The sequence below is a fragment of the Rhamphochromis sp. 'chilingali' genome (assembly GCF_963969265.1).
Source record: "Rhamphochromis sp. 'chilingali' genome assembly, chromosome: 6".
NCBI lineage: Eukaryota > Metazoa > Chordata > Actinopteri > Cichliformes > Cichlidae > Rhamphochromis > Rhamphochromis sp. 'chilingali'.
This window is the reverse complement of record NC_137933.1, coordinates 37,450,442-37,476,606: the sequence shown is the minus strand read 5'-3', so window position 1 is coordinate 37,476,606 and position 26,165 is coordinate 37,450,442. Positions and strand designations below refer to the sequence as shown.

The 26,165-nt window shown below is 40.5% G+C and overlaps 1 protein-coding gene across 3 annotated transcripts in view; it reads right to left on the bottom strand.

Moving 5' to 3' along the window:
- Positions 1–25,723, bottom strand: part of adamts18 (ADAM metallopeptidase with thrombospondin type 1 motif, 18) — a 61,828-nt gene extending 36,105 nt beyond the window's left edge. For 2 of the 3 annotated variants that reach the window (XM_080885620.1, XM_080885619.1), the window contains exons 1-12: positions 25,418–25,723; positions 25,048–25,129; positions 24,166–24,479; positions 13,007–13,289; positions 10,726–10,937; positions 9,083–9,166; positions 8,812–8,971; positions 7,331–7,436; positions 6,422–6,559; positions 6,178–6,331; positions 4,680–4,775; positions 3,934–4,082 (exon numbers count right to left, since the gene is read on the bottom strand). In XM_080885620.1, the coding sequence (XP_080741746.1) occupies positions 3,934–4,082; positions 4,680–4,775; positions 6,178–6,331; positions 6,422–6,559; positions 7,331–7,436; positions 8,812–8,971; positions 9,083–9,166; positions 10,726–10,937; positions 13,007–13,289; positions 24,166–24,479; positions 25,048–25,129; positions 25,418–25,519 (1,880 nt within the window). In that variant the 5' untranslated portion in view covers positions 25,520–25,723. Of the gene's footprint in view, positions 1–3,933; positions 4,083–4,679; positions 4,776–6,177; positions 6,332–6,421; positions 6,560–7,330; positions 7,437–8,811; positions 8,972–9,082; positions 9,167–10,725; positions 10,938–13,002; positions 13,290–24,165; positions 24,480–25,047; positions 25,130–25,417 lie in introns of those variants that run through there. The other variant, XM_080885621.1, reaches the window with a different exon arrangement.
- Positions 25,724–26,165: the final 442 nt, after the last annotated feature.

Below are 26,165 nucleotides of genomic sequence, written 5' to 3'. Positions count from 1 at the left end.
TTAGCGCGATGATTTGATCTTGGATGTGTCATTTGATCTTGGATGTAGTAAGCGACGTACGAAGAACGGGCCCCAGATCTACAATACGGCAGCAGTGATCAGTGAGATGCTTGGCTATAAGTTGAACAGCCACAAGGAGCAGTACCCTCCATGGAGAAGGAGGCTAGAGGGCAAGATCACAGTAGCACGGAGGGAGGTTAGCCAACTATGGGAGTTGCAGAATGGTGCGACAAAGAAGGCGCCTATAAAGTACAGCAAGCTGTCCATACCTGAGGCCTTGGAAACTGCCAAGCAAAGACTCACAGCCTTGGCCAGCCGCTTGAAAACGTAATCGGATCTAATATATATATATATATATTAGGGGTGCAACGATACACAAAATTCACGGTTCGGTTCGGTTCGATACTTTGGTGTCACGGTTCGATATTTTTTCGATACAAAAAAAAATGTTCATGCCTTTTTAATTTGTCATTTATTAAAATTATAAATATATATTTTAACACAAAAGTACAGTTTTTAAATTTAACCCTAACCCTTGTGCGTGTTGTTTTTTAGCTCGTCATATTGCAGCCACAGAAATTCTTTTGTCCATGAAACCATAAAGCTGCACTTTCTTTTTGCCTTATAGTCTGATTTGTCATAACTTCTCCGTTTTGTGGTAAGCTTTTCTTTGGCTGTCACTTCTTCACCCTGACCTGTCTTATTTGGCTCAGCAGAACTAAAATATATATCTGTCTGTGAAGGTTCTCAGTCATCCAGGTCATCGTAGTGAAATATATATCCTGCCGCACTCACATAAGCTCAGCGATTCTCTGCGCGATCAACCTCTCACATGTTTAAGCTGCGGGAGATTTCACTTGTCATGTTTTCATAGTAAGCTAACAATTAATAAGACGATGTCAGAGGAATTGGTGCACAAATTATCATCACTCACAGATCAGTGCTGTCGCTCTCTATACACAGTTCGCGCATTGCAAAGTGAAAGCAAAAAAACAAGCGCAAATTCAAACACGATTTCAATATGTCACATATTGACAGTGGCTCACCCAATGACATAATTACCCAGCTACATTTCTGAAAGAATGCAAAAGCATTGACATATATTTTTCCTTCCTACAATAGCCCGACAGGCAGGGCAGAGATAGCCCCGGGACATCGGGCTAGCGATATTGCGAGCCCTGTATCTGATTGAGGAATCATTCATCTTTGGAAAAGAGAGTTTATTACAGAGAAATGTCTCTTTCCAAAATAAAAGCTATACTATCCGCTTCTTCTGGGCTATATTCTCAGCAGCATATTAAACATATCAGGTCTCCATAAGGAGAATCCTGTGCTAACAGCTGTCTAAATGACTCGGCTAAAGTTTGTAGCATGCATGCTTGTTGTTTTTGTCTTTGCACTAGGATGATGTCGGTGTAAATGTGCAGTCATATTCGTTGTGTTCCCACTAGTGCTTTCAGGTTAATCTCGTTGAAATAACCTTAACGCCACAACACGGCAAATCTCCGTTAACGAGCTACCCTATACAGAGGGGCTAGATGGCCAACACGTTAACGAGCTAACTGCGCTAACACACTAGCTCCCACCCATGTAATTGAGCATTGCATGGCACATCCAACATACTGTTTTACTTTAGTCCATGACTCGTTTACCTTCAGGGTCATACGTCACATGAAAACCAAAATAATTCCAAACGCCAGATCTGAATGAGGGTGGGGAGGTCCACTTCTGTCTCGCTAGCTTGCCCTGCGCTCTTCCTTCTGACCATGCTGTCTGTGTTGAGTGCTCAGTGAATCTGCGTTCGACTACTCCGCCTAGGCTGCACTCTCGAGCCTAGGCGGAGTAGTCAAATGCAGATTCACTGAGCGCTCAACACAGACAGCATCGTCAGAAGGAAAGTTGATAAAATAAATTACAAATTTTGTATTGTTCTTTTTTTTTTCTCCCCTTTGGTTTTCTTTCTTTCTCTCCCCCTCTTTCTTTCATTCTTTCCCCCTGTCCTATCCCACAGTCATGTCTGTCCCGTTTGCAACTGAAAATAAAATAAATTCATAATTATAATAAAGGTCAATCAAATGGACCAATATGATGATCCACTTAAAATAAATCCTCTTGGCATCTTTCTTGGCCTCAAGACAACAATTCTGATGGCTATAGATCCAAACGGGACACAAAAAAAAAAAAAAAAAAAAAATTGTATTGTTCATACATATGCATACCGAACCGAAAGCACTGTATCGAACGGTTCAATATCGATACGAATATCGTTGCACCCCTAATATATATATATATATATATATATATATATATATATATATATATATATATATATATATATATATATATATATATATATATATATTAGGGGTGCAACGATATATATATATATATATATATATATATATATATATATATATATATATATATATATATATATATATATATATATATATATATATATATATATGTTGTGCTGTTGTAACATGAATTAAGTCAATGTCTATGACTAAATTAAACTTTATTGGATTTTTCAGGTCAGCCTGTTAATTGGGCTGACAGTGACTCAGTCCAGGCTCTTATGCATTCGGCTGACAACCGTGGCAATCGTGTGAATAGCTACAAGAGAAAAAAAGCCGACATTATGAAGTCATTTAGACATTCAAGTCACACATATACACTTCGCATGGCTACAAGACATATGAAGGCAGCTGTATTTAAAAGGGCAACTGTGTCCCTGTCATGACAAAAACATTTCCCTGCACTTAAACACTCAGAAACTCATGCATGCTTATCAGTTCTATGTTGCAAAGCTGCTTCTTTTTGTTGTCAGTTCTTCCTCTTTTTATGTAGTATTAGGAAAACTTGAGATTCAGTCAATGGCTTGAAAAAAATAGAAATAAAATACTGAAGGCGTTATCTAAGAATCTGTCGGCTAATTGGCTGTGGCTCCAATAGATGAAGATGATTATTATTATTATTTTAATTGAGTCAACCATTCTCTGAGGTGTGTGAAGCAAACAGCAAAACCTCTTTAAACATAAGATAAACTTGCTAAAGAATGGTCACCATGGGATCACTTCTGATTTATGGAGTAAACACATGACACTGTAAAGGATGAAAAGAAGATTAAATGAATAATCACAAAATTAATCACCTTCGCAAGTATCCCATTGTAACCATGCTACAGAACCAGCGTGGGGGCAGGTGTTTAACCGTCTGCAGGCTGAGTCAATCACTTGCCACATTGCTTGATTGTAGCATAGTAATAGAACAACGGCAGTAAATCTGTATTTTATGGAAGCGAAATAAAGGTTTAAAAGATCTAGTAAATCTTTACGTGTTCGAGGGATAATTAATGAGAGATTGCATGTTTGTGGTGAAATACAACATTAACACTGGAAAATTGTCAAGCTTGTAATGACATGAACAGAGTGCTTTGCTAACAAAGAGATATGCACTGTGGGATCTGGGTCTACAGAATTATGTAGAATTATATTTGTCTGAGTGAGCAGCAATGGGGGACGTTTGCTGACTATCTTGGCAGCTTTCAGAGAAAAGAGCATGCCATCAGGAGGTGTTCCTTGTCTGGAGCATGTGGAGAGATAGTCTGTCCGTCTGGACTGTCAGCCTGACTGATGAGAGCAGTTATCAGCACATGTGTGTGTGTGTGCACGAACAGAATGTGCATACATAACTGTGCTGACAGCTACCTGGCAGCCAGCACTTTCAGGTGTTCAAAAAAAACGTAGAATACAAGGCCTTCAAGAATTACTTTCTGGCCCAAACTGCACCTCAGATTTGCACTGTGGAAGCAGCTGCGTGACAACATGAATCATTTTGTCGACTGTTTGCCTAGTTAATCTTATCGAAAGCATTAAAATAGAGGTGATGAATTAGATTAGGTTTTGCAAGTGTGTGCAAGTGTATGTATACCTTGGGCTGGTGCAGGAGCGCTCTCTGTACATGACACCTCCACCGCAAGTTCTGGAGCAGTCAGACCACTGAGACCAGGCTGACCACTGGCCGTGCACTGCTCTAGGACCATGCTCTCCATACTTAACACACTGACCCCTCCGACACCACTGAAGAAAAGAGTAGGAAGGAAATGAAAGAGAAGACGACAACAGAAATAGCATTCTTATCAGTACTTGAGTGTTGGCCCTGGCATCTCGCCTCTGTTTCCTGGTCTGGAGAAATGCCCAGCACCACACCTGGACATAGAGACTCTCTATCTACAGCCAAAATGCACACATACACATGCACATCTATTGTGCAGCAGACCTGGGTTGATCCAAGCCAAACCCTGCACTCACACACATCACCGCCTTTCACTCTTTCTAAATATCATGTTTCTGTGTGTACAAATCAACTCAATCCATTTGGGAGAGTAGTGTCCAAAATGTGCACCCATGCATGTACGAGGAGCATCGATGGTTACTTTGTCTGATTTATTTAATTATCTATGATCAAAGAAGTATTCAAATAAAATAAAAAAATGCAGTTTGAGCTGTCATCAGTTTGAGCTTAAAGTAAATCCTTGCATCTTTTTAAAGCTCTTTTAGGATTTTTTTTCTAAGATGAAAGGATTTCAATAAAATGCTAATTATTAGGATGCTAAGCAGGAGAATAACATTCTGACTGCTGTGATCTTTCATATAAATAAGGAGACCATTCCTCACCATGTCAGGGCCACAAGTGGTACCTTCTGCAGCAGGCATGAACTTGGTCTCACACCGATGCCCTGTGCGATGACACCACAATGACTTGCAAATGTCCTGTCGAATGAGACACGCAAAGAATGAGACATCCATCAAACATGGTGTTTGCTGATGTTATTATCCGTGGCATCTTTTGGTTAAGAGTTCCTTTCCTTTTTCTCTTCCCTCTACCTGATTTTTGCCAGGACCACCATCACTTTGCTTGATAAGCCCCCACTGCCTCTGACAGACTTCTCCACAGTGCTTCTGTGTCGAGACTAATCATTGAACTTCTTTAATGAAACCGGCTATAATTGTATGTGTCATCTGACCCAACAATACAGAGACAGAGCAAGTGAGTGAGCACAGAGGGAGAGCTGGGGTCGAGAGACAGGCGGCAGAATCTGACAACTGGCCCAACTGCAACTGGCAACGAGAATGGAATCAGAAAGGAGGGAGTGAGGAAGCAGGACAGACAGCTCCCTGGTGTGTTCAAGACTTAACCTTATGCAGATCTACTTCACTGACATAGAGCAGGTGGGTGACCGCTATGGCATCATGCTGAAAGTCCTTGTACATGATAATGTCAGGGTCAAGAAAAAAGAGTGAAAAGTGTGAATGGAACCCTCAAATCCACTGTTAATCAGCATGCAGGTTAATATACCACCTGCCAACTCCTACACAGGTCTAAGAAATGCAAATATAGTATTTGATCTTTTATTATGGAAACATAGGAGGAATCTGGGGAAGTCGTGAACAGCCAAGGCGTCGTCATGTGGGCTAATGCCATATATACGACTTGGCAAAGTCAATTTCCCAGCAATTACAGCCATGCAAGAAGAAAAGCTTGAGGCATTTTAAATAAAATTTACATGTGAATCAACATCACTGAATGCACCTAGCATAAAGCCTTATACCAAAACAACAAGGGTTTGATGCAGACTGGGGTGGTGGTATAGGGACCCATTCAAATGATGGAATGCATTTTAATGAAGGTCAAATGTGTGTGTGTGGGGGGGGTTAAGGTTGCTGATGTAAAGATTGTGCTAGTTAATAAAGTGCCAGTTTAGCACTGGATCATTAAGTCTGTAAAGCAGATAAATTCCAGCTCCTATATGGTCCAGGGGTGCCCCCTTCTCACTACAAGGAACTGTAGCGATTCTCAGTGTTGGCAAAGAAACATGTGAAAAGTAAATGATTAAGGACTGTTGGTCCATGTAGAAATACAACCATGGTTAACACTTCTTTCTTTAGTGTAAGGAACTGTTGTTTGTTTCCTGGTCTGGGCTGTTATCAAATGAAAGATATAATAAATCACAATCGTTAAAGCCAGAAAAAATATGTTGTTGTTTTTTAATTCCCCCAGTAACTCAGCATCGTGTGCACCGCATGTTACAACTGTTTTTGCAATTGCAACATGTTGGGGGAAAAAAAGGAAATGGAGATCGAATAATTCTGACAAATTAGGTGATTACTTTACCTTGACGAAATCAAGACTGCATAGTTTGGCTTTGGAGCCAAACTGCCATTTGCACTGTGTGTCTGCTCCATAAAGCTGCCCGGGAAGCTCTTCGGGATACTTGTACTGACCGATCTGCTTGGGTTCATCCACTAAACAGGATGCCTGGGCTGTTCTGGTGAACACAGAACAGTACCTGTGTCAGTAAGGAGGAAAGCCAAATGCATGACTGGTAATTTTAACAATCTGCATTAACTGGGCTTACCCAAGAAAGCGGCTAAGGTACTGCCGACTGCAGGTGGACCAGGAAAAGACTCCATTGTTACCAGCGAGAGTAGGGGACATAATGTTACCCTCAGTCTTACGGCAAGGGTTTCCCTCCCCATCATGGATCATACCAAAACTACAGAAAATGAAGATAAGAGACTTCAGTCGCAATGAGATATACGGTAAATACATGGACTTGCATGTATTGTAAGCTGTTTGTGAGTAAAGGGGAAGTTTATGATAATGATAATTCACATTTTGATACTGAGACAAATTATAAAATGTTACAGGATTTTAAAGAAAATGAACATGAATTCTTTAAATTGGCTTGATTTCACTCATTCTGATAGATTTCTATGTAAAGACCCTGCTGATGTCATTCAATTTGTTGTAACAGTTTGCTTCATACATTGCAACATTTTCTCCCTTCTTTGATTCATTACCATGTCATATGTTTGACACTTATGCCGTTTTCAAATTGTCAGTGATTAATAGCTTTAGGATACTTATGTGTATGGATATTTTGACATATTATTACCCAGGTGAATACATTTAATTCATAGTTTGTTTTAAGAACATATGAGGCACACAGAAGAGTTTTACCGCAACATGACATCTACACATATCAAAAATAAACTGCCTCCAGTCCCACCGGTAACGTATAAATATAAACACAGAGCTGCACTGCCTTGGGTAGTTTCCATTATTCTCCCATAAAATGTCATGGAGTGGATGAAGTAGGGGTCTAACGTAATGCTCTTATTTCAGAGTGTGTTTGTTTAAATCAGACCACATCTGTCACTTCAACACAAACTACATCCACAGACAGCATAAAGGCAATTAGGCTGCCCCTTCCAAAATGACATTACATTCTGAGACAGTCTGCTGCTCTTTCTTCTAAACATACTTATGTCCAGACTCATGTGCAATGGTGAAAGCCAAGCCAAGTCCTGTATCCTCATTGATCGTACAACTCCTGTACTTACTGCACATGCCACTGATGGGGGCAAAACCTGCAGATACAACAAGGAGAGAAAAGTTATTTGAAAATCTGGGCTACTTGAAAATTCAAAAACAAGCAAGATAAAACCCCAAATCTGTATCATATTCTTGTTCTCTTACACTGAGCGCACAATCTGTTCTGACAGTTTGTAAAGACAACAAATATGTGCCACACATGTATCTTCACACACGTGCTTGCCTGGAAGGGGAATCTCACAGAACTGCCAAATGTAACCTCAGATGTCCTGCCCAGTTTAGTTTAAATTAGTTCTTAGACTTTGTTAGCAATCAACACAGAGGACTACTGTTAACTGTGTAGCAGATAGCACCAGCACAGTGACTAACTACCCAGATGTGAGATTTTTCTGTAACTGATAAGCTGATGAGGAATCTTTACTTGGGGTTTCTAATTTTCAGGAAGCAATTTCTTCCAATGGGCCCAAAAATATAATAACCAACGTCAATATTTAGTTGTCAAACATAGCTTGTTAGTCTCAGTTTAGAGAACATTGGTTGGATACATGCAAATTATTACAACTGTGAGCAGCTGCCTTTAAAATGGTTGCTTCAAAAATGGGGAATTTCTGTTTAATTTCCCATTAAACAGAAATTCCCTTTGGTATTGTGCCAGGAAGGGAATCAAGCTACCTGCTATGTTGACCCCTTATAATAAAGGAGAGTCCAGCGAGAACCTTGAAGATTTGGAACATAAATTTAGGACAAATATTGAGGTTGAAGGTGAGTATGCTCAACCTCTGGGTGACCAGTTGGTGGTCATAACTATTTGTAACTAATTGTAAGGAAGTTGCTGTCCTATTGTTAGTCCAGGATGACTGAGCCATTAGAATAAAAGAGACAGATTTTAAACATTAACATTAATGGTTCAGCTTTGTTTTTCATTTAGTTAAAATATTTTTGGTTAGACCCTACCTTTTTTTGTTACAGACAGCTTTGGCAGGATATTTTTAATGAGCTGTTTTTGCCTGAAGTGACAGCTCAAGTTGGTGCTTATACTTCAATCTGTTGACTTTCTTGCATATCAACCCCCTTCTCCTTCTGCATGTGTCTGCATTCATACTGTCACTAGTTTTTTATGGCACGGCTTAATACTCTAGTAAAATATAGGGTTTGCTCATAGTGACAAATGACTGCCAGTCTATCTCTTGACAACTATTTTCGCTTCACCTGTCAGCCCTGTTATAATGTTTGCACCCACAGCATCGCATCTAGGCTGTTGTTAACCAAAATGTGACAACATTTAGCAATGCAAGGGGTTCTTAGTTGTCAGTGGTCCAGACAAAGTCACACTGTTGCTTTTCACATGCGTCTTTAAAAAAAGAAAAAAAAGATCTTTGGCTTGTTAAAGTGAGCTAAGCCCTATCTCACCCAGAGTGTCACAGGGCTCGTTCTTCCAGGAACAAATGTCCAGTCCAGTGAGGAGAACAGCATGATCGTGCCGTTTACCACCTTTCCCCACAAGGCCTGACTGCCATTGACAGAAACTGTTGAGGGACTGGTCAGCGTGATGATTTATGGTCAAGCCCAACTGGAATTGTAGAGAGAACAATTGAGATTTAGAACACAGCCATGGGTATTTTAATCAGTGTCAAGTTAAAAGCAGCACAGTCAGGCAAGGAGTTAGTGTAAATCTACTTACAGGGTCCTGCTCCAGCAGCAACAAGCTAACCACCACAATGTTGATATCATTCCCAATGGTGCCATCTTTGAAAAGGCTGGAAACCTGTAGATTAGTTGAAAATACTTATTGGTAACATTTTTGCAGAAAATATAGGGATAAAAGGATTATGTATGTGTGCAACAAAGTCTCTAAAGGTGGACCTGAACCACTGACCAGGAAACACTTGACCCCTGTTTCAATCCAGGGGGTCAGTGTTGACATTGTGGAGGACTATAAATACCTTGGAGTACACATTGACAATAAACTGGACTGGGCTAAAAACACCACAGCACTTTACAGGAAGGGCCAGAGTCGTCTCTATTTTTTGAGGCGACTGAGGTCCTTCAACATCTGCCAGAAAATGCTGAGGATTTTCTATGAGTCTGTGGTGGCCAGTGCGATCCTCTATGCTGTTGCATGCTGGGGGAGCAGGCTGAGGGTCGCAGATGCCAACAGACTTAATAAACTGATCCGTAAGGCCAGCAATGTTGTGGGGATGGAGCTGGACTCCCTCAAGGTGGTGTCGGAGAGGCGGATGCTGTCCAAGATAAAGACAATGTTGGATAACACCTCCCACCCACTCCATGACATGTTGGTCAGTCACAGGAGCACGTTCAGTGAGAGACTGAGATTACCGAAAAGCACCACTGAACGACACAGGAAATCATTCCTGCCTGTGGCCATCTCCCTGTACAACGCATCCACTTAACACACTGTTTGCTGCTACAACTACACGTTTCTTTTCCAAATATTTATTTATAAGTGACTTATGTATGTATGTATGTATGTATATGTATATATTGTACTATTCTTAGTTAGCGTATTGTCTGTCTTGTCTTAATGTTGGTTTAAAATGGAGCACTGTAACAAAAAATAATTTCCCCCAGGGATCAATAAAGTATTCTGATTCTGATTCTGATTCTGATAGTGTCATTACATAGGCATGCGTTGAAACCATTCTTCTTTGGGGAGAAACATAAAATGATTGAGTGAGGATTTGTGTCCACTAAGAGTTGTAGTCAGACGTTCACATTCAGTCACCATTGGTATGAGTGTCATGGTAATTTGTGACGGCATTCCAGAAGCTTAATCTTAACTTTCATTATCCAATCTAAAACCATTTCTGATGTGTGTTTGGGATCATTCTTCTGTTGAAACACCCAACTGTCTCCAAGTTTGAACCGTCCAGGTGATGATCTGATGATCTGAAGTGAATTTAAAGAATTTGGAAGTAGTCCTCCTTCATTTATTTTGACATATCCTAGTTCACACTTAAAATTAACTTGTTTATTTTTTAAACAGAGGAAAGTGGCAAAAAGTTGCATTCAAAGTTGCAATCAAACAAATATCACAAACATAAAGGGTTAGCAACGTTTTTGCACTTTTCTCTGGAGAAACGTTGCAAATTTGAATGCTTATAAAGTTAGCTTAGCACTTGTGTCTTGCCTCGCAGGAAATACTGATCTGCTGAGATCCTGCTATGTTAGGTAAATGAACAAGAGCTTTGAGAAACACAAAATTTCGACAGATTTCCTATGTGTAATTGAACGATTGCTACCTCATATGTTCTGTCACACCTTGTCTTTCCAACACTTCCACTCCCTTGTCTTTTTCAGCCCTACCATATTCATAACGGTGAGGACGTAGGTGGTGACATTCTCCCTGCCATGTTTCTCCAGCATCTTCCTGTCTGCCACAACCAGGGTCTCCACATTCAGACCTCCCACCCTGTTGGAAATGGGTGATCTTTTTTCCCTCCCTGGACCTTCCACCTCAGGTACCGCAAACTCATCAGGCATGATAAAGCGGTCCTCAGCAGGAGGCTTGGGTGCGTCTAGGAGGGCAAAAAGGGAGAGGCAAAAAGGAAGGGAGGAGAGACACAGAAAGAGGGAGACAGCATGAAGGAGACAGACAATGATACTCAGAGATAGAAAACTTGGCAGTGAGGGTCAAATGAATCAACTCTTTGTCCTGGCTCGTGCCAGGTGTTAAAAGTGCGTGCTCTGGTGTTGAAAGGACAGGAAATTCACTCCCCATGCTGCTTCCTATCATCACTAAAAAAACAATTGTTAAAAAGCCTAAGGGTTCAGTAGCTTCAGGCTAGTGTTGCACTTTTAGCTGGACACAACAACTTGAAATGCATGCTGATAAACATATAATGCACTGAAATTGAGTGTTCTCAAATATTTAATACAGACATAAATCATCATAATATATGTACAGTAAGATCAAAAAGTCTGAATACACCAGTGAATGCAGCATAACAATTTGAATGAAAAGCTGAATCCCTGGAAAACTGAATTACAGATGTGGTATGATTTCATCTTACTTTTAGGATAACATGCACACAGGCTTTTTTTAGGCTTTGGGGTCTGAACAAAGTCATTATTCTGCTACATTATGGAGCAGAATAATGATGGGTGTACAGCAACTTTGTCACAATATACTGCCAATATACTGCCAGACTGTGTTTCATGGTGGAGTCGATACTGTAGTATCATTTCTTCTTTATTTTTATCTTTATTTCTTTTTTATCCACAAATCTCAGACTTTATTAGAAAATTAAATCTTCTATAATCATTCATTGTGAAAGCTGCAAAGTTCTAGCCCACTTCAAGTCTTTGGCCTTATTTCCCATCCTGACATGCACTTTAGAGACCCTTTTAATCATTTGAGACTACGACTACACAGCTTTTCTTAGAACAATACTTTTGCTGACTGCAGTCTTGCTTTCTTTATTTAGCGAATTCTGCAACTATTATTAGATTTAGCTTTTCTATCTCCCAGTGAACAATGTTTGATGTATTAATGTAGTCACATTTGGTCTGCCTGATTGTGTTTTAGATACAACTGATCCAGTTTCCACGCAGCATTTTAGAGTGTAATGCGCTTCCCCCTCAGAAACCTTCAGTCTAGACACAATTTGACACTGGAAAAGAACCTCCTTGCTTGGAATAATTTGACTTGTGACAATTTCACATGGATCTGGTGCCGTGTTGTCCAGTCTCACAATGTTACTTAAAAAGCATTCAGTATAGCAGGTGAATGACGGCTGCAGGTTGATTTACTTACAAGCCTTTGCTGAGCAGATCAAATTCACCTTAGTAAATGCTGCTTCAGCGGAAAGATACAACTTCAGGAATTCTGATCTTTTCTTTTTGATTACTGACTTTAAAATAGAGCAGAATCAGAAATATCAGAATCAGACTTTCTGAACCCACAGCACATACACATACGTTAAAACCTGTTATTATAAAGTGTTATAAACCTCTATGGTGATGTTTTTTGTTTCAAAATGAGGTACTATATTAGATTATTATTTAGCATTCCATGTTGGTTTCACTTGTTTTATCAGAGCCTTCTTTATCCTGCCAGAGTAAACTCTGAACAGAATCAAACATAATGTTTAATTAAAGATGATAGTAATAAAACATAATCAGTTAGTTGAGCCAATGAGTTAGTGTGTAGTAACATGAAAGCTCAGAATAAATAACAGGAGATTAAGACACAGGTTCTTTACATGACAGTTCACATCTTGTATTTAACTGTTTAGTTTCAAAACTGGACAGTATGTGGCTGGCAGAAAGAATGGATATTTCCTTCACCTTGAACTGTACATTTTAAATACAACAGCAGTAATGTTTAAGAAGTTAAGACTGTAAAAGTGTCCTATTTAACATGCAGCACATAAATATTCTGTACATATGGAAGCCACGCAGTTTAATGGTAAGATGAAACTTGTGTTATGAAAACGTTGAATAGCTGAATAGATGTAAAGGATAGAAATGATTGTCTACCAGATGTTACACACCATATCTCTCTATCTCTATCTCTAGATAGAGAGATAGATAGATAGATATATACATATAATAAAGGAAAGGAATTAAAGGTTCCCTTACATACATTGCTTGCGGCGTCCACAGAAGTGTTGCCTCTGCAGCTTTCCATGCTGGTTGTCATGATGCTGCTGCTGTTGATGATAATCATGAAGGTAAGGGTTGCCAGGTCTAGAAGAACTGACGTCAGAGGGGCTTCTGGATCTTCTGTGGACAATGTGCTCTGCTGAGCGCTTGTACAGTACATGCGGGTGATGACCATTGGGGGCACTGTAGTTGTGTTGTCTGGCCAGATGTTGGGGTAGAGGGGCGATCAAATACTCCTCCTGAGACACACGGATCAACCCTGACTGCAAAACACACAAAAAAGTCGATCACAATAAGTAGAAAGGGTTACAAGAAAATTCTTCTAGATAAACTATATAATAAGAGTTAAGACAAAACATATTTGACAGATTTGAACTGTATTTTACAAAGTGTACACACAAATCACCTCTACAATGGTATCTGAGTCCACACTGCCAAGCTTTGTCAAAGCCTCAGTGTAGCTAAAGCAGCTGTTTCCAGAAATCCTTTCTACTGTATCACACATATCACCTCAAGATCCACCCACCACAACCTCACTCATTCTTCGAACCCAAACTCTATCCTAACATTAGGCAGATGTGCACTCTAAGAGTTTACAGATGTTAAGGAGAGAAAAGGTCTTATTTAATTGGAAGACAGAACACCGTGAAATTACTGGTGGGGGGATTTTTAAAAACTGGGATTTGTTTTTAATTGATTTCAACAAAATCTAAACTGTGTGCGCAACTAAAATGAGATCACTCATGGTTAGAGCCTTACTTCAAAATATAATTTACTGAAAACAGACTACATTGCAGCACTTCTTGCTGACATTGTCATATCACTGCCAGCATTTGATTTCTTCCTGGGTTTGTTTTTGATATATTATTTGTCCAGTGTACTGTGTGTTTTCTCAAAAGTTTATTGTTCATTCAATTCAAGTCTAACAGGAAATATTTTTGGAACTGATTAAGATAATGGAAGTCAAGTAAGAAAGAGAATAAATCCAAGAAAAAAAGAGATCTTTTAGTGCTGGAAATGTTTATCATCTTGGCTTTTAAATGGTAAGTAAAGTGCCTTTTTCTTTACTCTCCTGACACATACTTCTCACATTTTACTTGCGACATGGCGAACTAATGATTTATTTATGTCACCTCTACTTGAAAAGAATATAAAAACACAGGCATGCTTTGAATGGCTGGAGAAAAACTAAAAATGTTAGGATGCTTGACAGGCTTTGTTTGCAGGGTTCCTCCTGAAACACATTATGAACCCAATCCAATTGTCCTGCCTGCCATAATAATGTCAACGCAGTGTTTTGGCGTGCAGTTTTAATCGAGTAGTCTTAACCGGCCTCAGAACGAGAGATCAAGCTACTGAACCTTAAACATTCCGTCTGACCACGGTATTCTACCTAATTCACTCTGCAACTCTACAAATGTACACAGAATAGCTGTGCAATCAATCAGGCGCACACTCACTGCAATACACTCGCTGACCCAGTGACCTATGGCCTTTTTGTGTGTCATCTAACTCACCATGTGTGTGTGTGTGTGTGTGTGTGTGTGTGCGTGTGTGTGCGTGCGTGCGTGCGTGCATGCGTGCGTGTGTGCGTGAGACAGAGAGACAGAGAGAACTAGCGAGAGAGAGAGTGACAGTGCCCTGCTCCTGTTGAACTGACCCCATTCCGCCCAGACTAGCAGGTGGCAAAATAAACAGAGGCTGGACAAAAGGGAAGCCATGGTGAGGCTCTTGTTGTGAAAACAGTGCCTGGATATGTGGCAGACTGCCATCATCAAGCCCATCTATTCATCCATCGAACCATCCATCTCTATAACCATCCAGCTCCCAGTTGATCGCCCAACTGTCCATAAATCTTCTACGTCTTCCATCAATCTTGGTGCAACGTGAAGTTTTACAGGAAGCTAACTGTCAAATTTTATTATCTTGACTATATGTAATGTCCACATGGTCCAGTGGCTGGGAGTTTTGTTCTGCAATCTCAATAGTTTGAAGCCCAGCATATCAATACATGCCAAAACAAACCTTATGCTAGCTACTCCACGACTACTTGCTCCAGCTGTGTTGCACTGCGAACACATTGTGGAAAGAAAATTTCCCTCTGGGTCATGAATAAAATATATCAACTCAAAGAAATGAATTAAGAGAGAGAAAATGCCCTTGGCAAAAATTGACTGTGGCTTCCTAAAATAGTTTGGAATTCAAAACAGAGCTAGAGAAGGTCAAAGGAGGTGTGTCCAATCAGCACACACCGCTGTCGCCTCTCGTTTACCCATCTTTTCATCTGCCTGGCATTCAGCACATACCTGGCCTGCAAAAACATACACCTAATCAAATATTCCTCTTTAAAGATGAAACACTTATTTATTTATTATTTATCTTTTTTTCTCCTTCAATTAAATGATAACAGTTTAATCATGAGTAAAACATAATTTCACATTTTCCCCCACTGAAGCATTCAGAATGCCATAATGTTACAGATGAAAGGTCTCTTTATAATAATGTAAAGCCCTTACCTTACAATGCAAAGCAATGTAAACCAATTCATGATATAAAGTCACCATGAGATGACAAGTAACTTTGTAACCATAAGAATCCTACATTAAAATTAAAGAAACACAAAGATCTGAACTTGATTAGTGCAAAACTCACATCCCTGCTTGTGCTCTGTTTCTCTCTCTCTATAGCTGCGTCACCAAATCTGCCAGCTCTCCACTTTCTTTTCCAGCAGATAGCAGATGGAAGAGTCTGTGATGATAATGACAGGAAACGAATTCCATCTGCAACAATGGTTAAAATATGGTTCTGTGTCTGCTTGTGTTTTTATCTCAATGTATAGATTGAACTTTCTTTTGTCAGCATGTTTTGTGTTTTAGTGAATACCAAAGTATGACGTTATAGTGGACTCTTAATGTTGGACACAGCTGCCAACACCGCATACACAAAGGAGTATGTTGCAAGGCGTGAGCACTAAGTAAGCAGAGCATAAATAGGCTTTTCAAGCGCAATGACAAGGTGAGAGGTCAGAGAAGATTACTGCGTGTTTACACACTGAAGCTGAGTGTGCTTTAATATGGTGGGATCATGCTCAAAGCTCATTTGCTCACACTCAAATTCCCATTTTCCTCTGCTCAACCTGCTTTTCTGCTAGCTCTCAGGTTTTTATTGAAAAGAATGTTCGATGGTGCTTTGGACGAGTAAGGACTTTGTTTTGCTAAATTACGGATGTTTGGCTAAGTTCGTAATACTGGGGAGAGTCTACCTCCCCTGACACCCCACAAACCTCTATTGGTGTAATAATGGATATATTAAAAAGCTGGATATAACACTGAAAGTCTGTTTTGTTGCCAAAATTTTCCCAGTTGTCTTTTTCTGCCCAAAACTCTTCTGCAGCTGAAAAAGAATTTTCCCATAGACCACAATAAGAAAAGACACCTCCAACTGTAACACAGGTCATTTTTTTCTCCCTTTCTATTATGAATTTTTGATCCGCGGTGGTTTCATATTTGTAAAGCTTTGCCAACGCCTACAAAATTTTTGCTTGGTGTTCTTGACATCATCACAAAATGCAAACTTTATGAGATTAGTTGGAATCTACAAGCAGGCCAGTGTATGAGCAGTGGGCAGAATAACACTGAAGCAAAGTCTTTTTTTGGTCCATTTTCCAGGTTACCAATTTTCACTCAAATGAGCATTTCTCATCTTTTAATCCATAAACAATTCTAGGTATATGCATCAAGCATGTTTTATTTACTTTTTCATGTAGTTGTAAGAGTGACTATTTCAAGAATGTAACCTTTGCAGCTGTCATAAGGCCAAGTTAGACTAATCAGATTAGATAAAGATAAGCTTCCTGCCTTGTATGTAACATCAATCGATTAATGTCAGATTTGAACCCTTCTGGATGTGTGAAAATGGCAACAGCTTAGTTATCTAGGATTACACATACAGTCATAAAATCAGAGCGTAATGCTTTCAAATCTTACTCGCCACCCAAAGCACTTGTGCTATAGTGTCTTATTCAGTAAAGTGATAAAGCATGAAAAACATGCTATGAAAAACTAAATCTAACCTATGATTGATCTTGCATTATTTGACCCAGTTCTTCTAGTTCTTCAGGCACAATAAAGACTAAAAGTTGCACTACCTCAGCATTTGTTGACTTGACCACTCTGACATCTTTATTGTGTTGAGGGAAACATAACATTACTCAAAATGCCAGTACCATTTGAGAAAAGCACACTACTCTTGTACTCATCTATAGATTTACAGATGAAATGATAGATAAGCTGATTCTTTTTCAGGCACAATCTTCAAAGACCACAGAAAGGCCACCTGTAAAGTTGATAGAGAAGACCTCTACTTATCTCTCTACATTAACACTTGTAAGACCTTACTAGATTAAAGGGATGAGCACTCTCTGCTAAACACCACTTTAGTTTTCACCCCACATTCACACATTTCTCATTACGTCACAGTCAGATTACAGGTTCAACAAAGTCACCTTCAGTCAGCAAAGTCGCTATTTCGTACATGAGAAAAACGTCTTCATTTCCTTGGATAAAGTCAGCACAAGCACAAGCACTGTTTCTTTAGCAGCACAACTGTCATGGTAGACGGCAACTTTAGCTTGTCTCTGTATAAACTGCAGCCTCTTTTAAAGTTCCCTACCATGATATTATAAGGCAAATGAGTAAGTGCTTACATGCTGTTTAAGACTTGGGACGAGCGGTGAGAAGCCCCAAGCCGGTGATTACTGAGCTCTAAAGCACATCTGCAGTCCAGCTCAGCAAAGAATCACGTGAACACAGTGTGTGTGGCGAAGAGGGGAAAAAAAAAATCACACAAGAGCAAAGGAGAGCCCTCAGGCATCTAACTAATTCAATAGAATCACAATCTGAGTAATTATAGTCTGCTTATGTGAATTATGTGTGTTTAAAATGGGGTAAGAAATGGGTAAAGAAGACATGTTAATTTCGGAACTGGGATCAAAAGAAGAAAAGAGCCAAGCAGCAATGACAGGGCGGAACATTGGTTGAATTTCTCTATGTTTACTTTCAAATGACTGTATTTCCCAGCACAGTGGAGTTTTCTTATTTAAAAAAATTACTATCACTGAATTGGACCTGGACTATTTACAAACACTCTTATTAGTGATAGCATATATGGATAACTCTCTTCATGTACAGCTCATTAGAATCACAATGTGTCAATAGCCTGAGGTCACGCAGCCCTTGTTTACCCACACTAATTGCCTTTGAACAACCTACTGACACCCTCTGAGCATGTCTATGGAACAGAGAAGAGGTGGGCACACACAGAGTGAGAAACTGATGGTGTTGGTTGAGTCTTTTGTCGGTTGGAGCCCTTGGGCATGGGCTCGCTCAATTATCCCATGTAGACACAGCAGGGAACAGGAGGGCTACTCCCACACCAGTCCATAAAAATGGAAATGTCCTCTTTCAACGTGCCATTGCTCTCTATAAGTGGGTTACAGTGCAGCTTTAGCACTTTTACTAACTAATATAGCACTACTGTGTTGCAAATGAGGCAGGAGTGTAATTCAAATCGATTCAAAGACTCTGTATAAGTCCCAACAGCAACAGCATTTACAAATCACTTTTAGCATAGCGCAAGTTTGAACTGCATGCAGTTGTACGACCAGACAGGCATGCAAAAGATTACAACATGCTGACATCCAAACTCACAGGTATTACAAATATCACACCTATATCATAGCTCTCTCCATTAAAGGTGTATGTCATGAGTCTTAATGAAGTTTTGAGGAACATAAATGCAAAAGTGAGTCATGTTACTTTAACTGGTTTATCTGTGATGATATCTGAAAAGGGTTTTATTTACTGCTCATTACTCTATTAACGAGGCAGTTCTAAGTTTTCTGCAGATCTGGACTGTTTTACAGCAGCACCAGTCAATGTGCTGCAGTGGTGACAACAGTAGGTCAGATTTGATGTATGGCCTCTGTTTGTAGAAGTTGCAGCATCCACTTGAGCACTTCAACAGTGGCCATTAGTCTTGTGTGAGAAAGACCTTGCACAGCATAGAAAGGACGTACAAGCGCACACACACACCATCCCACACCCATGCTGAGAGCCTGACCCCCCTCTCCTGCTGGCATCTAACAGCGGGCACTACATCACTGTCAGCATCCAGACCACCAGGGAAAAAGCTCCGGGCCACTCTACTCGTGTAGCGCCAAGATCTGAGCTCCTCTGTGGCCCGGCCCAGTCGCTGAATTATGGCCAAGCCAGGGAAGTATGTTGTAGTGGGAAGATGTTCCAATTTGCTGGGCTTTACAGATAATGGACAGGTACAAATAGCCCAAAAGTTGTCCGGAAATCGGTCATTCAAGTGTCACTTTAACTCTCCAAAAGCCTAAGGGATTGGCAGCACACATCATATATTGTCTACATTCCAACCCTGTGGATGAGTAATCATATGCTGTCTCAGCCCCATTAGGAGTCTAACAGGATTACAATATGTTGAATATTCAGCGCAAGCAAGCACTTCAATGTCCTGTTTGGCTAAATAGTGTCATTTTCAGGTTTATTTTCCCACACAACATCTTTGGGTAGGACTAATTTTTAAATCATCACTATTCAATAAAAAAAACAACCAACTCTTGACTGGAATTTGATGTCAGTAAAAATTTAGCAAGAGACGATGTCACATTTTCACAAAAAGAAATGAAGCTCAACCTCTCATATATTCACAGTGTGAAGTGTTCAACAACAACAAAGTACATCCAGCATCAATAACAACGCCTGGGAAAAGAGCAAGCATCTTCTTCACGCCACAGGGAGTCCCACGCCTGGTGGAGTTGAACAGAGGGTGTAAGTTCAGCTCTCCTCTTACAACAGTCACCGGTGCTTGCCACAAGCCTCAGAGCTGTGTCAACGATGGCTATCAAACACTGAGTTTGACCTTCCTGAAAGGATGAAAGTGAATGGAGGAAAGACAGAGGAGGTGTGTATTGACACTTTGTTTAATGTTTTTACTCTCACACTTGATTGTTCAAACACATCTTTAAGCTATAAATTGTGGTACCTGGGGGGTTGCTGGATCATTACGACCCTAATAAAGATCCAAGAGGTCTCATTCATGAGGTTAACAGACATGTTATGAGGAAATTACGGCTCAGTAGTGTGTGGACAGTCCATTGACAGCTGTGGGCAGCTCTGGACTGCCTCTCCACCTACAAAGTATCAGCTGTCAAAAGGGGTCAGTGTCAAAAATATGTAGTACTACTTGTCTGTGGTCTACTTATGGTTGTGCTGTTGTTTGTCCATCAACCAGCCGCAAAGAAGAGCAAAGTTATAACTTACAAAGTGTTTGCAGGACTGCTTGGGAGCATGTTTGTATTGGCTGAAAACCTTTGTCCATAGGGTCCATAGGCAAATACTCCACAAATGGATACAACCACAGTAGCATAAATTGACTGACCAAGAATGTTCTTCAAGTCAGTGTGCAATGTGGTTTCACCCAAGTACTTGACCATTCAGAAATTCAACAGTGCATCGGTTATAGAGACAAAATGTCTTGGTTCCATGACAAAAATCCAAAGGTGCTTTTCCCATGAGACTTCAGGTTATTGCAGAAAATATACTCTGTGGGAAATGAAGGTATATGATATTTTCACGACTACCTACTTGTTAGCAAAAGGCTTCCCTGGGACACATATTAGCTTAGCCTGGGACACAGGCCTCATTTAAAGTATATCACTTTAAATAGTGGGGTACATGTCTGATGGTCTTTATTTTAAAAACTGACAAAAAACGGACAGACGTAGCTCTAAATGGTCCTATAATGGCCATCTACACTTTACCTCTTCTGCTTTAACTATCAAGTAGAAACAATAGGTCATTGGGTAGCATGTTTGCTGCATCAACTTATGAACTATAGAAATCCTAGAGAAGAAAAAATGGATTAGTTTATCTGGACCTAAGCCAATGAAGACCAGAGAGCTCAGGCTGACTCTGACCTGGCCTGTTGGGTCTTGGGAAAGGTTGTAGTAAAGGTCATGGTCAGCTATACCACTATCTGATATAACCAGCCTAATGGGGGGTGTATTTGACGCTCAAACATTTAAGTTCTGAACACTGCCAAGTCACAAACAATGCTATTTAGAGCAGTCACACTGCTCAAGTCGAAAATGTTTACAAATGTACCACAATATACTTCACAAGGTACTGCAAATTTACTACAAGGCAATGCATCTTAAACCACTTCAAACCACTTTAACTGTGGTTTAAGATGCATCATGTGTTAATGTTGTATTTCTAAGGGTTGGCAGAGAATAGTACAGGCCGGACAGAATTCAGATCTGCTGTGCTTACCCAGTAAGGAGTTTCCTATCCTGGGAAGGTGCTAGAAAGACAAAGGGGAGCTATAAATCATTTGTTTTCTGGACTCACACAGGTGGTGAGCAGCACTGAACTTGAACATTGTAAAGACCTGTTAAGAGTTCAGGTTAAGTCCCACCAACCCCCACATACACCAATGAATAGAAAATTTAGGTCAAGCAGCACAGTGACCTCAGACGAGAAACCTTCAAAAGAAGAAAGAGAGAAGACCCCTCCCCAACCCCCAACACCATCCACTTCTCTTACAAATCAGAGAGCATTACATCTAAAGAGGCATCCTTTCATCTCTCATGCAAAAGTGAGGCAGACAACTTTGGTTCATTCAAGAACAGAAGGTGCTTTTACAGGTCATGGAGAAAGTGATTAAACCCAACAAATAACACCATGTTCAATTAATAAGGATTTACAGTAGAAAATCCCACTATGCAAGTCATTCATCCAGCTATCCCACTCTGCTCTTAATACCACCCTGGTCTTCATTTTAACAGTTGAATCCCACTCCCATCTGTTTAAAAAAGAAAATGTCCCAGCCCTTATTTGGCCCGGGGTCTGGTGCTGAAACCTCTGCTTTTATTAAAACGCAAGGTCCACAGCTCTGTTTCAGACACTGTCTTTTCCCTTTTCTTCCATTTCCTTGTTTCTGTTGAAAGGAGACAATGAAACAAAGCACGAGAAAACGTTTTTCTTCCTATCTCCACCTCACTTCTTCTCACCTCATTTCTTCTCCAAAGCCCTTTGACATAAACAGAGCCCATCTCTCCAACTCTCTATAAAGAGACTATCCAGCCTCCCTGGGAGCTTGAACCACAGACAATAAATTCACATTACTCTTGCACAACACTTTCTCTCGTGTGCTGCCTCCCAACCTGACCCAGCTCACTTTTCATTCATTACTTTACCCTCTTTTCCATTTTCTCTCTTGTATCCTTGTCTTCCTCTTTTTTTCTTCCTTTCTTCCTTCAACCAATGTCTTTAATCCCACCTTAATCTTTTACTCAAGCCCATCAGTGCAGTCAGCACACTTGAATGACTCTTTCCTCATTTATACCTAATCCAAATTTTCTAAGCAGAGGGCTAGATGAAAAGAAGGGGTTAAATGTCTTTATTGTCCTAAAGCTCGTAGCAATTTAACACAGACAGACTGATTTTTACAAAGAGACAGAGTAAATGGTTGGTACCAGAGTATCTTTTCAGTGTACTTGTCATTGTGTCTTACTTAATTATTTTATTTTGGAGAAAACTCTGTTTATCTGCTAGAAATATAACGATAACAAAACATCCATCAGTGGCCCAGTGGTCGGACTTGAAGAGGAAAACAAAAACTTGCAAATGTTCAAGAAGAGTAAAAAATAGATCAGAGTGTTTGTACCAACTCATTCAAATGCAATCACAACCCAATCACACTGTGTCCTCGCAGCTCTTTTAAGCGAACGGGTCAGTGGTGTTTTATTGTTAGTGGGAGCTAGCCTAATGAAAGGGACAATGCAAAGATTAGCAGTGCCAGCCAGGCGGCTCAAACTTCACCCTGGCTTTAATTGCTGTGAACAAGAGGAGATGTAGAGGGAGGGCAAACAGAGGACAAAAGAGGAGGGCAAGCGCAGGAGGAGTAGGTAAGACGAGGTATGGAGCTTAGATGATAAATGTAAGTATGGCATTTATGGGGGTATAATATGTCCATCTGGTCCATGCTGGTATGGTATGTGTCAAACACTGAATGTGATCTTTTAAACATCTAATAAACCAAAGAAAATAGTGAAGCTTATAGATGACCAAAAGGCACAAAAGACACACACTGCATGCCACTAGTGGATGTATGCATATGCACATGGACAGATTTCATTGTTTTGACTTGGTGGTAATTAATGCTTTATGAAAAGATTTACATTGTTGCATCCAGCTGTGTTTGTGGAGTCCCTCCCTTGAGTTTATTACAGAGCTGTGGCATCACACAGCAGCAGGATCCATATGAGCATCTCCAAAGCAAATTTTTCCAGAGTGCTAAAGTAACTAGGCTATCTGAGCTATCCCTGTCCTGAATCTTCTTTAGTAAAACTCACAAGGACCGTGTTGATATTATCTTGTAATCTGTAATGCCTTTTCCTAAATGTTGACCTATACCATTACTTACAAGGTACACCACTGGGCGAGTGGTTGAAGAAAACTGCCCTGAGCAATGGCCAAAATTACACTGTAACACAGTGGTCAAGGAAAAAGTGATGACATCCCTGACTAAATTATGGCCTTTTCACTGTACTGTCCTGTAGCAGTGTAACTTTTCTCTCTTCTTCTGCTCTTTTCCTTTTATTCTTTCTCTTATGTCCTCTCCTCCCTGTGTTCAAAGCAGTTCCAGACAAAGCACCGAAACTGATGCATACACTCATGGGTAATGATGTCATGTTACAGTTCACCCATGATATGACCAAAGTCTGACAATGGTGCATCAAAACAGCTGGAATGCTAGAGGACACGAAGCATTCAAGGACAAATAAAGGCATGGAACTTGAGGTAGGGGTGGAGTGCAAAATCTGCTGTGTGACAGCCTTTTAGCTCCACAAACTTATCAGAAACTGAAAAAAAAATTCCCATTAGGGTTGTGAAATCATCTAAATTGACTTAGAAGTGTTTTGTCAGCCTTTCTTGAACTAAGTAGAAGCATGTAATCAGTTTAAGAATAAAACCATATAATTGAGGTAAAACATAAAATGACTCAGTTTTTCATGTAACAAAAGTTCAGCCAGAGGTTACTGACACTTACCAGTCCAGAACATGTCGATATGGCTGCAGAGGAGGCCGACTGGTTACGGATAAATCCCTGATAAAGGCAGTTGTGAACCTTTGCATCATCCATTGCTGTGGTGATGCCATTTGAGCTGATCATCTGCACAGTGAACCCAGGGCCAACCACAGAAGATGGATGCAGGTGAAGGTGCATGTCATGCCCAAAGGCAGAGAGGCGATAGTGCAGAGAAGGAGGCAAGGACCTTTTGCCGCGATGGCTTCGCCTGGTCACATCATGGGTCAGGTACGCTCCCTGAGAGTCCACTTCCACAGGGGTTACAAATACGTAGTCTGATGATAAGGGATGATAAGGGATAGAAAGACTACATCAAAAAATTCTGATGTCAAATACTTTAGCACAAAGACATCATGTTTTAACTACAATTTTCAGTATAATTTAGAATATGCATAATTTGACCAAGTGGGAGTGCTGTCTTCTTCCTTGCTTATATGTGCCAGTGGAGTCACCAAGGTGTCATTTTCATTCAAACATCTATCTCTCTTTCATCATTGTTATTTTCAGCATCCAAACCTTTCTATAGTATACCTCTGGAAAAAGTGCTGGGAGTAAACAAAAGTATGTAAATCACATTCGGGAAAGCGGAGGACAGAAAAGGGAGTCTTTGAATAAGTACTGCACTCACTGGTTCATGTAAACAAGCATTTCTATCATTTCCATCCACATAAGCAGTAGTCATGTCACACTGTGTAACAAGTAATATTCTTCACTGTTTAACACTCTGGTCTAGTAACTGATTCAATGTTGGCATTTATCTCACTTTATTCACTTTCTCCCTATAAACATGGAATACAGCCAGCTGGAAGAAACATCCTCAGATGTGAAAAGACAAGCACTCACCATGATTTAATCCGTGGCTGTTGCTGGAAGAATAGCTGGCTGAAACGGTGTGGGAGGCCTGTGAGCAGTAAATGTGCAGCGTCTGAAAGAAAAAAATCATAAATGGACAGGTAGCAACAGGTTACAAGCAGCAGAAAACTGGGAGCCAAAAGGGGATATCGAGTTCCTCTACTGAAATATGAGTTGCACTTGAGATTAATTTGGGATCACTTTTCACCGCAATGAATGTGATTAGACAAGTTTGTCGCTGATTTAGTCTTGCTGATAAGAGACAACTGCTTGTTTGGTTTTTTTTCTCGCAAACTACACGTGCATGTGCTGAATTTAAAAGTGCACACGTATATATTTTTCGTATGTAAGTGCAACATGCCTTGAAAATACTCCAGGACAAGAGGGTGGAGAGTAGCTTGACTGAGGTGCAGCCGACCAGCGGGATTGGTAAAGTCCATAACAGAAGAAAAAGGCAATCCATGGTGATGGCATGCAAGCTCACACCTCCTCCGTTACCTCCTAAATGAGCGCAAAAGTAGTAACCTGTGGTAGCGCATAGTGCAGTTGGCACGCATTGTTTAGTGGTTCTGTCCGCCTGCTTTGCTCGCTCAGGTGAAGTCGGAAAGTTGCAGAAGCCGGTGGTGCGCGCAGACGCGGTGCGCACACACGAGAGTGTGTATGTGTAAGCGTGTGAGCGTGTGTGGCGAGAAGCGGCGGCCAGCGGTGTCGGGGATCACCGGGAGGAGCGCTGACTGAGCATTCAGCTCGGCTCTGAGAGAGTGGGCCTGCGGGATGGAGCACAAGTCAGCGGCCGACAGCCAATCAGCGCGCGGCATCATTTACCACGCGTAGATAAAAGAAGAAAAAGAGATTCTCCTCTTGACAGCGGCTGGGCTGCTGGTGCCTTCAGAGGCCGCCGGGAAATTTAAGCTTTAAAAGTTGTGTGAGCCGATATTTAATCAAAAGTTGGCAACATCAAAGATCTGAGCGGCATTTCGAAAGGCAGATTTTCTTTGTAAGTACGAACTTTAAACTTACAATAACGCAGATTTATTTTCAAATACACCAACAAAGATGAAGCCAGATCCCACTGACGTTTTTGTTTGACCACGGAGAAAAAGAGAGAC